General features: G+C 44.4%; 1 protein-coding gene across 4 annotated transcripts in view; it reads right to left on the bottom strand.

Annotated features, from left to right (window-relative positions):
- LOC135896454 (dystrobrevin beta-like) overlaps positions 1-15,803 on the bottom strand; it is a 66,367-nt gene that overhangs the window by 24,991 nt on the left and 25,573 nt on the right. For all 4 annotated transcript variants that reach the window (XM_065424833.1, XM_065424835.1, XM_065424834.1 and 1 more), the window contains 2 exons: positions 13,438-13,543; positions 2,874-3,040 (listed from right to left, as the gene is read on the bottom strand). In XM_065424833.1, coding sequence (XP_065280905.1) covers positions 2,874-3,040; positions 13,438-13,543 — 273 coding nt within the window. The remainder of the gene's footprint in view (positions 1-2,873; positions 3,041-13,437; positions 13,544-15,803) is intronic.

Here is a 15,803-nt window from a genome sequence, read left to right as displayed (position 1 = left end):
GCACATTTCCAGTGGCGGTATTGCACACTACACAATGGACAATTTATCAAAGTAATGTACCGTGGTGAGTGGCATTGCTAGGACCACGTTTTACATCACGGTGCTTGTGCGTATTACCTCGACTGGGAGCGGTGCTTCCTCGAGGGATAGAGGATGCGCGGCGTCTGATTCAATATTTCAACTGTTTTTACAGCTTGCAGTGCTGCAATACTTTACAGACATGATCGTCAGTGCAATTAAGTATGCGCTGTGCTTGTCTTTTTAAAATGGCCAAACCTGGTGAGGGGTTCCTTAAACGAGTTGCAATTGCTTTAGGGTTAATGCACAGAAAATATGGCAGACAAGAAAAATGTTAAAATTTTTCAGAACAAAGCACAAGTGTGGTTTCAGAATTTAAGACAATATGGCACATTCTGGCTTTCAACATTGTCAGTACACAGTACAGAATGTAGGGATAATAGTCTCTTCCAAGATAACAAAAGGATTAAATACATGAATTTACACTTTTGCTGTCATAACATGCTAACAAAATAATGTCTGCAAAAAATTAAAGGAAATAAAAGAGAAACACAATAGAACAAAAATCACAAATTTACTGCAACTTTACTGGCACAGAACCATGTTTATTCAAATGTCTTAAAAGCGAGATGCAAAAAAAGTGATGGAGCCCAAGTAAAATTTTCTGTCTTTGCCTTATGTGCTGTATAAAAATAACTATTAACAATTTGCCTAATTTATTGTACACCACCATTAGTGCAAACCTCCAACCTGTTGAAAATAATATAAACTTCAAACAAGCATGTGGCCCACATTTGGAGGCATCCCAGCTACCGATGCTAGACAAAACAGCATAAATGCATTGCGCACACACATATACAATAGAGCTAGCCCGCTTGCGTCGGGTCATTTGTTGGAGTGAGAGGTGCCTATGAGCTTGCCGCTGTAGAAAATTTGCAAATATACTACAAACTACATGTTCACTCTGACAGCAGCCCACACCATACCAAGAGTGAAGGCCATCTCCTGGAGTTAAAAGCCAGATAAGGGCACAGAAAATTGTGAATAGGCCTTTAACGCCCCCCCCCCCCCCTTCTTTTAAAAGGGCAAAATAATGTTTGAATGTGATAAGCTTCCATGTGGGAACACATATGCATGCCAAGATAAGGCATGTTAATACTGCTGCGGAACAGTATTGGCGGAACAGTATTGGCGCCACACTTGCCTCTTGGCCAAGTGTGGCGTATTCCCTTGTAAATATACTTGTATATAGCTTTTCGTCTGCATCTTGCTGAAACGTCTGCGTCTGTGTATCATGAAACACGATACACAGCTTTCTTTCTCTGCCAAGATCAACACTTGCCTTATTGCCTTTACCTATAAGGAGGATGTGAGGTCAGAACAAAAGCCTAACACTGACTATTGAAGGACTTCAAAAGTGGACAAAGGAGCAGATCAACCACATCGTGTTTGTTCACAAACAAAGGGGGGTTCTTTTCAAGATCTCGTTAAAATCATAATTTATAGCTAAGCCACATGGTTTCGAAACTTAAAGAAAGAAAGGTTAACCTCTACCGAGTTGAAATGGTGGACATTCCGCATGATGGAACAACCCAGAACTAGCAACCACAACTTCTGAGAGAAAAAGAGCCGTGGGCAGAGCCCCAGGTGAATTATAGCAATTCCAAGAAATGTAGGCAGCATATGATGTGAATACGCTACTCACTAGTGCAAAAGACCAGTGACCAAGGCAGAAGGGCATAATGGAAAGTGCAGAATTAACCAGAGCCAAATTATTTAACTGCTTGTACAAAAAAACATTGTGCCAAAGCAGTAGAAAACAGTGAAAAGTGAAGCTTTATAACCATACACAACATCGTACTGTAGTCAAGCATGAAACTCATGAATGGGAACTGGCAATCTAGCTGCATTAAAAAACATCACACAATTCTGGTACCGTATTTTTGCGATTCTAAGCACCCCCCCCCCCTCTATTTTTGCGAAAAAATTTGGAAAAAAGTTTGCACGCGAATCTAAGCACCCCCCTATTTCTTAGGAAGAGCGCGTAGCCAAGGCCGCCAAACACTCTTGCTCCCTCTGGAATCATTTCTCGGCGGACCTGCAGGCACGAGGTCGATGCTTCTGTTGGACGCGTTTTGCGGCCATCTGAGCCCGGAGGTAAAGACAAAGCTTCGGTACATCAATAGCGACGTAGTTGTGATTCTGGGTGGCATGACGCCAGTGCTGCAACCCCTCGACATTTCTGTCAACAAGCCCTTCAAAGCCAATCTCCGACCGGAGTACGAAGAGTGGGTGCGAAACTTTGACCGGAAGAAGACGCCGACGGGAAAGACACAGAAAGCGTCCCCATCAACCTTCGCAGAGTGGATTTTGGGCGCGTGGAACAGGGTCCAAGTGGACGTTGTGGTCAAATCATTTAAGTGCTCGATCACAAGCAACTTCGACGGAACGGAAGACGACCTGCTGTGGGATACCGAGAGCAGCGGTTCAAGCAGTGCGACGAACTCGAGTGGCAGTGATAGTGACTGAGCATCCTACACAAGCGGTGTGTTCACTGTCTGCACCGATTTTTCTTTTGAAGGTTTGCAAAATAAAATGTTATTTCTCGCACCCATCTCGTCGTGATGTCGCAGCGAGAAGAGGGAGGGGGGGGGGCGTCATTTGAGATTTTTCTAATCTAAGCACCCCCCCCTCACTTTGGGCATCGCGATCGTGAAAAAAAGGGGGTGCTTAGAATCGAGTAAATACGGTATGTGCACGCACTTCAATCTGCTAATACCTTTTGGCTTACAAAAAGGCTTTTGCACTTTAGGCACTGCATTTGATGAAAAGCAAGGCACAGAAACAAGACTCACGTAGATGGCATACTCCTTCATCTCGTGCTGGTTGGTGTGCGAACCTGAGGTGCGGCCTCGCCAGAAGCAGTCCTGGCAAAGCTGATAGTTGTAGCAGCGTTGGCATTTGTACCGGAAGCCCAAGAAGGAGTCCCGGTTGCAGCCATCACACTGCACCGGATGCAGCACTGCAAGACATACGCAGCACACTCAAGCCATACCTGGGTGCACTGCATTGATACATTTCAAAGGCATGGATGCAGAAGATGTGGCTGGGTCAAGCCTGTGCCATGTGGTTTGTTTCGCATCCAAGGCTTGGGGTGTTGCCACCATCAAAACGATGACAGTGCACCGCCGGCAGTGCTAAATGAAGCGGCACCTAAGCCTTTATATTGTAAGCCTTATTTGCAATGCATCAAACCAATGCGTATAGAAAAACATTGTTCCTTTATACTTTAAATCTTTCAGAAGCAAATTTGGCTTGAACACTGAAGACCTTTACATCATGACACACTTTAATAGGCAAGTGGGAGAGACAGTAGGCAGTTTCGGTGGTACGACAGACTTATCGGTTGTGAAAGTGTTGTGGTCATGCTCAAATGGAGCTGCAGCTTGCTGAATATTGTGAATGAAGTGGTGCGACATCTTCAGCTACAAAAGTGCAGGAACTTTGGCACCATACCAGCCTGCGACGACTCTATGCGGTTGGATATATCTGTTTATTCAGCAGCCCGCAGCTTGTGTTCACTGACGTGTGGTGGGACTGCAAGTAGTATCTTTTTGCATAAAACACTTATGCGTATTACGCACCGGTATACCTTCTGAAACGCCATTGACGTGCCTTTTATTTCATGTAAACAATGATGCTGTTATAATAACGTCGTTTATTTCTGCAGCAAGTTTATGTGATTAATGTGATTTCACTTGGCCTTTGTGGCAGCAGCAACTTTCAAAGGTAAATGTGCAAGCTACTTCTGAATGTCGAATAAGAAAAATATATAAATATTATGTAAACGGTATAAAATTTAGAAAATACCTGACCAAAGCAAGCAGGTAGCTGCAACAGCAATAGCAGAAGCTATTTGACGCTGGCATCAATTGTCTGCTGTGAAAAATGCTTTGCAAGCATCACTGCGCCTTCGATACATAATTAACTTTCTAAGTGACTATGAATTATTCAGACGTCACGTATCCTCTTTAAGTTTAGATTATAAGTGATTAATAATCAAAACATCATCCGGTATTAGTAAACGAGAATTCTTTTGTTATCAGTGCAACTACCGTTAAATCCAGTTGCCGCTACGATCGCCTTCGAAAACTGGCCCCATTGGCTCAATGGAAATGTCACGGGCTTGGTTAGGTTATCACATTAGCCGGTAGAATATTCTGGCTGATGAGGCCCTCAAAAGTCCAGCCTTGTTATGGTGATATGAAGAGCTGTGAACAATTCGCTCAGGCAGAGACATTGTTTCAGAGCAGCACTGATTGACTAATAGAGTGTTCAAGAGTAAGTAAACTATTTGAGTACGACTTCAGTATAAAGTTAAACCGTGATATAACGAACTTTAGTATAACGAAATTCTCGATATAGTGAAGTATTTAAAGGGACCCTGAAACGATTTTGACGATATTGTACAAACGTACAGTCTTTCTGATCATTAATTGACGCATCTAAGTGCTCCGTGTAAAGCAAGCAATTTATTATAAGGTTTTAAAATGTTTATTGCTGCCAATTACAGCACACCACTCAGCTTAATTTTCAGCCGCCCCTACCCATTTGACGTAAATTGCCCTAATGACGTCAGTAGGGCGAGCTATCCGATTGGCTACCCAGGGCGCGTCATCAATATCTTTTCCTACTTTATGGTGAACAAGTGTTGTTCCTAATAGTTGGAATGTTAGTTAATTTGTTTCTATGAAGAGAAAGTAACAAACAGCATGCACAAGAACAATTTCTCAGTACACTTAAGCCCTTCTGGCACACAGCAAGTGTCGTCTGCTTGTGTTACAACGTGCTCCGTCTTGACGAGAGCTCTGTGGTCAGTGTCGCTCTGTCTTTTCGTGAGCACCATGATTCACCTTTATTGCGTTGTGGGCTGCAAATCAGCGACTGGCAATATGTCAAGCTGCGACATCGCATTCCTCTGCTCTGCAAGGCAGCAGACGAGCGGAATGGCTGCTGCGCATCGGACTGTCGCTATCAGATCGGCACCAGAATTTGCGCATTAGCGACCATCACTTTACACTGCAGGATTACTACCACAACAGTGTTTCGAGAGTGTGATATTCGGGTGAACACAAGCGCCAGGGGACTGGGCCTGGCCATTTGACCGTGCAATTTCATGGGATGAGTAGAAGCGCAAACGTAAATGATCTGCACGGTGCAGCCACCTGGTGGCACAGAGCTCAACCAAACACAGTAGCAGCAACGAAGTGTATTCTTCTTTGGTGCTGGTGTAAATTTTTCGCAGGAGCGTAATCATTAACATTCTGTTTTTGTAAATGTCTAAGATGTTTTACACTTAGTTGGAGCAATATTAGCTCTTTGTTTGGCTGGTTAAGCTCTGCGCCAACGGGTGGCTGGACCGTGCAGACCGATCAGGCAGTCGACGTATGTCTACGCTAAAGTTCCTTCATCAGCTTGAGTTTGTGCCTCCACTGTTCCGTCGAAACATCCAACTCGCCTGTGGTTACTGGAATACATGTTTGGCGCTGCGACAGAATGATCACAATGCATGCTGCTTCGATAGCTCTCGCTTGGGGTCGACTGCCAAGCAGCTGGCAGAAAGTTTGGAGAGGTTTGGGGTGCCAGCTCACTCCTAGAGAACCGGAGGTGACATGACATGCCATCACGATGCAGAGCCAGTGAAGGTGGAGCTTAGCCCCGATCATTTGGTGAAAGAGTTGAGGAGAAAATGCATGGCTATGGAACAGGGCAACTTGTAATCGTCCATAGCTCTCTTAATACGAGACGCTTCACGTAAACTCTGGTGCGAATGATTAACTTTAGGTGTACCCTACGCATCTATAAAATTCGGCCGAACTGTTTCAGGGGCCCTTAAACTTTTCCTAACCTCTTGTCCATAGAAAACCATGTAGTTAGAACCACAATATAATGAAGTGTGCTTGTATGCAATTTCAACATACCAAAGTTTTGCTTCTGCCGCAATGGAATGGCAAGAGAATAAATAGGAACTTCCACGGACGCAAATGGTCAAATTATTGAATTACAAGCGGCTGCTTCCAAACGCACATCTTAAATCACGTGCGACGCGATAAGAGCGACCGCGGAAGTGAAGCCGCATCATGTTCCATATACAGACTAAGTGCGATAAGATCCTATAGTGTCCCGCACACTTTGTGCTTTAGGTGCGAGTGAAAATGTATGAGGGTTAGACAGAAAGGTGGCTTCACGCACGAATGCCACTTCCCTGCGCGAGCAAAGGGAAAGAGGGGGAGGGGAGCGAGCTCGCGGTAATGCGATCAAGCATGAGTGAGGGGTGGAGCTGGGAAGGGGGGGTAAATTGGCACGCATCAAAATTTGTCACAGTCACCACAGTCTCAGTCGTGGCTGTGCACGGCTGTAAGCACGGCTGTAAGCACGGCTAGGCGCATACGCAGCCTGTTTTAGAGATAATCTGCTGCATGTGCAAAGAGTGGGCGTGCCGAGACGGCATGGCATCATGTAAGCTGTCTTCCCACGCGTTTAGTATTGAAGGTTGCGTAATCTCAAATTTCAGTGACCCGTTGGAGCAAGAGGCACTTGCTTCCAACGCTTTCCATGATAGCGTCGTCCCAGTGCGGGCGACACGTCAGCCGTGGGGGCAGAGTGCACATGAAAATGTGGCTGGCTTCGCTTAACTCGTGCCGACTATGTAAAGATTGTCGAGCGTATCATTTGTCGTCGACTCCCAAATTCAGGAAAATGAGTAGTTTTCTCATTCAAATTTTTTCAACTGCCCAATAATTCAGAAAATTCTGCCACCCCTTTCCATGTAAGAAAAAACAATCGGCAATTGTACTTATTTGCATAAAAGGGATCTTTTCACTGCTTCTTAACATTTATGAGAAAAAATCCAGCGGACCTGATGACATTCCAAATACTTTTCTGAAAAGATACGCCGAGTCGATGGCCTAATACCTTTCACTTATTTATCAAAAATCTATGAACACAGGTGAATTACCGCGTGAATGGAAAACTGCCAAGATACCGATCCATAAATCTGGTGATGCTACAAATCCTTCTATCTATCGGCCGGTTTCTTTAACCTATATTGTTTGCAAAATATGAACATATATACTTAAACACATTATGCAGTTCGTCAATAACAACAAACTTCTATGTGAAAATCAACATGGGTTTAGAAAAGGCCGGGCGACAACAATGCAACAGAAACAATCCATGACCTCGCAACATCCATCAATAACTGTGGACAAACTGACATTATCTTTCTTGATCTATCAAAAGCCTTTGACCGGGTATCGCACACTAAGTTATACTGGAAACTTGATAACTTATTCGGTAATTGCAAGGTCGCAAAATTGATTAAAGATTACCTTTCAGACAGGACCCAGTATACTCACTGCAACGGCTACTCAACCGAACGCTCACCTGTTCTATCTGGAGTGTGGCAAGGCACAGTACTACCTCCTATTCTTTTCCTCATTTTTATTAATGAATTAGCTGAGAACTCGGATGTGACAGTCCACATGTTCGCAGATGATTATATAATATATAAAGAAGTCAACAATACTACAGACCAAGTTATCCTGAACAATGCACTTAGAAACGTTACGAACTGGTGCCGATCATGGCAGATGAATATTAATCTAGATAAATCTGTCTGTATGACAATATCAAGAAAAAGGAAGCCTCTGATGTCCACCTATGTAACAGATCAAGTACCGTTAAAAGTCGCTGACCATTACAAGTACCTCGGGGTAGTTATTTCGACAGACTTAAAATGGGCTAAACAGGTGTCATAAATTTCAGGTAAGGCCTTTTCCACTCTTTGCTGACTGCTTCACAAAGTACAAAACTATTAGCATATACATCATTAGTTAGCTCAATTCTTGAATCTGGTATTATAGGTTGGTTCCCGCACACGAACAGATGTATTGATAAATTAGAAGCAGTACAAAGGAAAGCAATTAGATTTGTGTACAACAAGTATCGACGCCGTGGTTTGCCTTCTGAACTCCTTGAGAGAGCAGGTCTTTTCACAATAAACAAACGTGCAAAGCTTCTACGTCTCAAGTTCGTATTCCAGTTCTTAAATAATGAAGTAAATGGAAATAGCCGATGACTCCTATCATTCTCAGACACCAGGCCTACTAGAATAAAACATAATAGACACTTGAAAGAATATAGATTCCACAATGGTACATTTAAGTTCTCATTTTTCCCACGGACAATAACAGAATAGAATGCACTACCTGAACATGTTGGCCATAGTTCAACTGATATGTTTGTCTGAAGACTAACCAATTATATTTCTCTATTGCCTTAACTTGAAAAATTAAATGTATGTATCGGTGTTTTTCATGTAAGTAATTGTTCGTGGTAAGATTTCTTTTTCTTTAAAATATGTTTATAGTGCTATTATAATACCTCTGTGTATACAAATTGCGTACATTGACATGAATTGCAGGAAAGTGTCTGTACTGCCGTTATTCTTTGTCCACAATATTTGGAATTGTTATTAACAGAAACTGTTAACCATGTTTGATACCACTTTCACAGTTGTATTTGTGTCCCGACCCTGCTACAGCCTTATATATAAGGCTAGCAGTATGTATTAAATAAATAAATAAAATAACAAGGTTGAATTTTAATACAACAAAATTTCTATATAATGAAGTAAATTGCTGTTTTTACCTACTTTATTATATTGAGGTTTCACTGTAATGAAATTTCACTGCCACCACGAAGGAGTACCGAGACTATACATGAAAACTTCCATGGACACAGACGGTCAAATGGTTGAATTACAGGTAGGTGCTCGCAGACGCACCTCTCAAATTGTGTGCCTCGAGACCGAGAGCGACTGTCCAAGCAGAGAAGCACGATGTTCCCTATAAAGTTCAAGCGAGATAAGATCCTATTACGGTCAATGCGCTGTACGCTTTGGGTGCGAGTGAAAGCATGCGAGATTGAGCCGAGAATGATGGTGGCTTGATGAGTGCAGTCTTCTCGTGTGAACAAGGGGAAAGGGGGCAAGGGAAGCGAGCTCATGGTAACACCAAGCACGTGTGAGAGGGGTCAACTTGGCGCATGTCTCCGTTTCTAGCGCAGCCGTGGCTGTACATGGCTGTCAGCGTGGCTGAGCACATATGGAGCCCATGCGTCCTGTTTCAGAGGTAACCTGCCGTGTGTGAAAAGAGAGCATGCCAAGATGCTGTGGAATTATGTGTGCTGTCTTACCGCACGTTTAGTACTGGATGTTGCATAATCTCAAGTTTCGGAGACACTTTCAAGCAAGAGGCAGGCGAAGTATTCGCTTCCTACTGTCGGCAATTTTCATGATGGCGTTGTCCCATTGCGGGTGACACTATCAGCCGTGGGGGCAAAGCAGACGCAAAAGCATGACCGGCGTCACTTCGTACCACTGAAATCAAGATACAGTTAAACCTCAATATAACAAACTTCAACATAACAAAATTCTCAATACAGTGAAACCTCGTTAAACCGTAGTTGGCCGGAGCTCGGAAAAGGCACATACTAAACGGTAGTACTGCTTAACCGAAATAGCATGAGATCGCTCACTTACCTGTCAAAAACGGAACTCAGAGAGAGCGCGATGAAAGGGTAAAAAACATGCAGTATTTATTCACTTTGCACAACAAAAGTGTTATTTTCGTTTGATGCCGCGGTGGCCTAGCAGCGACGACAGCGGCCTCAAACTTACTGAAGCTGTGGGCCAGCTTTTCAGCCAGCCCCCTCTTCTCGGCAAACACTTGCATGGCAGATTCCTTGTTGGCATTACGTATTCTTCGTACCGAGTGCTATAGCGCTGCAGAAGTCGTGGGGTGCTTTTTTCATAGCGGGGTGCTGTTCTTGTCGCGACGATTGTATTCATGAGGCTAACGTAACGCGCAGCTTCTGCCACTGTCGGGCCTGAATGGCCCTTGCTGTCGCTTTTCGTGTCGTCCTCATAACTGTCATTAAGCGACACTTCGGCAACAACATAGGCAACGATGGCGAAAAGTCGATCGAACGTCGTAGCTGACATATTTTCGCGGTCGCAGCAGTGCTGCCGAGCAACTTCACATTCCAAATGCCACACACCGTAGTGAACGGCACATCCCCGTCACATGCCCGCGCCGACTTCTTCGTGCCACATTCGATAGCACAATGCCCAATTTTCTTCTATGCTGAGCACCTGGCGTTCTTTATCAGGGCTTCGGCATGATGCGAGTCCTAGCTTTGCATGATGCGCAACTACAGCCACGACGCTCTCTGGCACGGCGCTGAAATGATGTTGATGTTGATGTGGCTTCACGCACAAATGCACAGAGCGCTTGGAGGCCGTTGTTCTGATCAATGAGGCTTGTTGTTTTCTGCCAGGCTACCCGATGGGGAGGATGCACCACCATTATTGCGCGACAAAAAATGGAAACACTAAGTGTTAACCGATACGTATACAATGAGCTGGTACGGTTTATGCGGATATAAAACGCATTATGTTCAATGGCCGCTGAGTCGGGGATGACTTTACTACGTTTAAATGAAACTACTGTTTAAGTGCGTATAGTTTAACAAGGTTTTTACTGTATAACAAAGTATTTGACTTTTCATAAGCTCTTGTCCATAGAACACCACATGTATTTAGAACCTCAATATAATGAAGTGTCTTTGTATGCGATTTCAATATAACGAAATTTCGCTGCCGCTGCAAAAGAATGCCGAGACAATAAATGGAAACTTCCATGGACGCAGATGGTCAAATGACTGAATTATAAGTGGCTGCCTGCAAACGCATCTCTCAAAGCGACCAACCGTGGAATTCGAGCCGTATCATGTTGCATATAAAGTCCAAGGGCGATAAGATCCTAATGTGCCCCGCACACTGTGTGCTTTAGGTATGAGTGAAAGTGTGCGAGGGGAAAGTGGCACCTTCCCATTCGAGCAAAGGGAAAGAAGGGGAGGGAAGTGAGCTCGCAGTAACGCCATAAAGAGTGCGCAAGAAGGTGGAAGGGGGGGGGGGGGGGTGCCAGTTAGCATGTCTTGATTTCTGGCGCGAGTCTCGACCATGGCTATGCATGGCTGTAAGTGCGGATGAGTGCATACACAGCCATGCAACCTTCTTAGAGGTAATATGCCGCGTGTGAAAAGGCTAGGCGTGCTGACACAGCGTGGCACTATGTAAGCTGTCTTACGGTGCATTTAGTATTGGAGGCTGTGTTTTCTTGAGTTTCGGGGACCTGTTGGAGCGAGAGGCAGACGAAGCATTTGCTCCTCGCTGCTGGTGCTTTACTTGATAGTGTCGACCCAGTGCGGGAGGTGGAGTGCACGCAAATGAGTGACTCCACCTCATTTGCGAAGACCTCACCTGAGTCTTCGCTTAATGCATACCGTTGAGAACATATCATCGATGTACATGACATGAAACTGTATCACTCGTCACCGACTCCCAAATTTATCAAAATGAATTGTTTTCTCATTCGAATTTGCTTTTTTCAACAGCTCAACAAATAGGAAAATTCTGCAGCCCCTTTCTGTGTCAGAAAAATAGACCGGCGACTATACTTATTTGCATAAAAGGTTGAATTTCAATACAACGAAATTTCTATTAACCAAGCACGTTGCCAATTTTACCGACTGCGTTACATCAAGGTTTAACTGTATCATCGACACAGCATGAAACCGTACCTTTCGGCGCCGACTCTAAAATTCAACAACCATTCAAATTGGCTTTTTCCAATTGTACGATAATTTGGAAACTTTTGCCAGCCCTTCCATGTCAGAAAAATCCATCAGCGGTTGTACTAATATATTAGCACAATAGGTCAAATTTCGATACTATGAAATTTCGATATAACGAAGCAACTTGCCGTTTTTACCGATTTTGTTACATCAAAGTTTAACCGTAGTCACAGATTGTGCTACAATCGAACCCACTTATAATGATCGCAGATATAACAATCCATTGGTTATAATGACCACATATCAGTGCATTTATGATTGTCTGTCCCTCGCTATGGAAATTACTGCCAGATGTGAGAAACTATTTTTATTTAATTGCTGTACTGTTACAACGAATGCTCCAAACCTCGTCACAGTAAAAAGAGGGTACACACGAAGTGCCAAAGCACGGAAGCACGACAGCGCACACCTCGCTCCAGTCCAACCGCGATGATGATACGGCCTTTGAGATGAGCAAGCAACTGCCTCGTGCAGATTTCAGAAGCCACAAAGGTGATGCATATTAAGTCACGCCTCCAGGGTGGAGGCGTGCCACTCACCGCATAAACAGCATGGCGCGGGTCGTTTGCTGGTGCCCACGACAGCGTCACTCTAGTTTTTTTCGCAATTGTCCGTGTACCACCATGTGCATTACGCCTGTTTCAACGATATGGAATGGCCATCTATGTGTTTCCATCACGGCCACTCAAGCGTTCCTGTCGATGTGATCCTACGTGGCCCGAGTTGGTGAGAATGCTGCACCATGCACTGCCACAATGCAATATTGCAAATCGTGGTTCAGTGGCACTTCATTTATACGTTGCAGATTGCTGATAATGGTTCGTGGTGACATTTTACCTTTCGAACACAGCATTTCTTTTTTTTCACCCAAAGCGACATAGATAACGTAATTTCACAGCTCTTGCGTGACTTCGCAGAATTCCGCATTCACATTTGTAGAATGGTGGCAGGCCGCAGTAGCTTCCGAAGTTTACGCTTCCGACCAACTAGAATGCTTCCCTCTCCTTTGCCTAATACAGTCAGGTCTCGCTGGTAGTAAAGTATATCACAAGCTCTCAAATAAAAGTGGCGGCTCTGCTGCAGCTTCAAAATGACAGGTGATCTGAACTGGGTGCCGTTCTGAAAGAGCTACATGCCGCTGCATTTCGTTCTTTAAATGGCCGTTTCTAACAGAAGTTTGCAGCTAGGTGTGGAAACGCACCGGGAACAAGAATGACGCTGAAAATCTGGCTTTCAGACCAAAGTGCTTCTGAATTATAATTGTTGACGCCAGCTTCAGTGTAGTTAATTTTTTAGCGTGTTTGAGGGTGAGTCCATATATAACGAACTAGTGATATAACAACCACTTTTCGCGGAACTATTGAGTTCGTTATAAACGGGTTTGACTGTAGATGGTTCTGTATTGTCCTGAATGTTACAGCACAAATCAGGACAGAGGGTTGAATTACTTGTGCTTTTGCTTCCATTGCCTCGTCTGTGTTCCAATTCATGCTTGTAACATTTAGGATGCCTCCCTTTCTGCCTCAATCTTAAGAGAGTTTTTCTGCACATGTACCTTTGGCTTGTTCAAGGTGTGTACTGCCTCATACAGTGTGTTCACTTGTGCTTTATTCAAGGAGTGATCAACCCATGCACTATCAAAACTAGAGCCACTTATACCATTCTCCACGTTGGCCATGCGATGGAGAAGGGGCATCCAAATGAGGCACTCTGGACCTCCATCGCTGGTCAACACGGACAGGAACTCGTTGAGCGTCACTCGAGACTGCATAGAGCACCACAAACAATAAATAAGAACAATATTCGTGGTATCATTTCAGCTGTTCTCAGCTTTTGGCTTAGACTATTTTGCATGATGTCAATTAATTTTATAATTGCATACCTTTCTTTTTCTTCAGACTTCAAAAAGTCTATCTTTGTGTTATACAAGTAGTCTTGTTACATATGCACAAAAACTGCAATAACTAGATGGTATGCTACGGGAGAAAACATCTGAGTGATCTATTAATTTTGCTGCTTGATATTGAGGCGAAATGCATAAATGTCACACTTGTGACCTTTGTAGCAGACATTACCTCTCTGGTTTCTAACACTGCTTTTTTACATTCTTGCTTCTATTTTTGCAAATTTAATGTGCTGGCAACGTATAGGTGTCCTTATGGAAGAAATATACTTTAAAGTTGCATTTTTTCCATCTCAATAATAATATTTGGAGTTTTACGTGCCAAAACCACTTTCTGATTATGAGGCACGCCGTAGTGGAGGACTCCGGAAATTTTGACCACCTGGGGTTCTTTAACGTGCGCCTAAATCTAAGCACATGGGTGTTTTCGCATTTCGCCCCCATCGAAATGCGGCCGCCGTGGCCGGAATTCGATCCCGCGACCTCGTGCTCAGCAGCCCAACACCATAGCCACTGAGCAACCACGGCGGGTCATTTTTTCCATCTCATCTATATTTTTCATTCAAAGATGTGCCTGCACTGTGGCAGCTTTAAACACTGGGAATGACATTCCCCCATAAGTTGCGCCAAATACTAGTGTGCTGCACTGCATTCTTTTCCTATGAAAATGGGAATCTGTATGATTTGCCTGTAATATATTTCATATACTTCCCCTAGCCCTTTGTGTTAATTACCATGTTATCTTACTACTCGTCAGATTTATTCAACATATGCCCACCAATACAAATATGATGCCAAATTACATCTTAACAAATATCTAGATCACTTTTCTACATTAGTCCCGGAGATAAGGGCAAATTACAGTTTGTTTTCTTATCTAGTGCTACAGGAGAGTATTTGTGACGACAAAGAGGTGAGCAGTGTGAAGACCCAAGTTTGCAAACTCCTGGCGAACAACTGCCTGGATCAGGGAAACCATGACTGCAGGTGCATTGGAGGAGCTGGAGTCGAAGGCAGCCGGACAGGCGGCCTCGATCTCACGCCGGATGATCCTGTTAACATCGCCAGTGTTGTTAGGACGAGAGGCATCGGCACAGGAAGATGTCGCTGGGGTGTTGGGCAGACGGGCAAACTGCTGGTCGATACGTCGGCATTTAGTGAGTCCCAGGTGGCGGCACTCTTTTATAACTGCATCCACTGTCGCCACATCGTTGAAAACGAGCAAGTTGAAGGCATCATCGGCAATGCCTTTGAGGATGTGGGAAACGTTGTCTGACTCAGCCATGTGCGTGTCAACTTTGTGGCACAGAGCCAAGACGTCCTGAATGTACGTGACGTGGGGCTCTGTTGACGTCTGCACATGGCCAGATAACGCCTTCTGCGAGGCAAGTTGGTGACCATAGGGGTTGCCGAACAAGTCTCGGAGCTCTTGCTTAAGCGAATCCCAACTGATGAGCTCATCTTCGTGCGTCTGAAACCAAACCCAAGGTGTGCCACCGAGGCAAAAGACTACGTTGGCGAGCATGATAGTAGGGTCCCACCGGTTATTGCAGCCGACGTGTTCGTACAGGCTGATCCAGTCCTCGATGTCTTCCCCATCTTTGCCTGAGAATACGCCAGGATCACGGAGAGCGGGGAGAGCGATGTAGGTCGTTAACGTGGCAGCAGGTGTCAGAGGCAGCTGAGTCGAATTGTCTTCGCCGGGAGCCATGAAGAAAGGCTCGACGTACCGTCCACTGCGAAGCTCCGTGACGAGGTACAGGGAACGTCCACCTCCACCAGATATGTTACGTGGGAAGACGCAGACGAAAAGCTATATACAGCATATATACAAGGAAATACGCCGCACTTGGCCAAGAGGCAACAGCCCGTGCTAGCCTCTAATCAGCATCGTCGTCTTCACACTGCTCACCTCTTTGTCATAGCAAATACTGTTTCGCAGCAACATGTTGCCACACAACTCTGGAAGAGTTTACTCCAAGAAATTAACACTTGAACATGATACAACTCTTTTAAAGGTGTTCTGCATAACTACATGTCTGACAAGCAGGAATAAATCAACACATTTCATGTTTGACGGTTTTACACTTTTGTTAGCATGCTTTATGTCCCTGATAATCTG

The sequence above is a fragment of the Dermacentor albipictus genome, chromosome 6 (assembly GCF_038994185.2).
Source record: "Dermacentor albipictus isolate Rhodes 1998 colony chromosome 6, USDA_Dalb.pri_finalv2, whole genome shotgun sequence".
In the NCBI taxonomy this organism is placed as follows: Eukaryota; Metazoa; Arthropoda; class Arachnida; order Ixodida; family Ixodidae; genus Dermacentor; species Dermacentor albipictus.
This window is presented reverse-complemented; position numbering and strand designations above follow the sequence as displayed.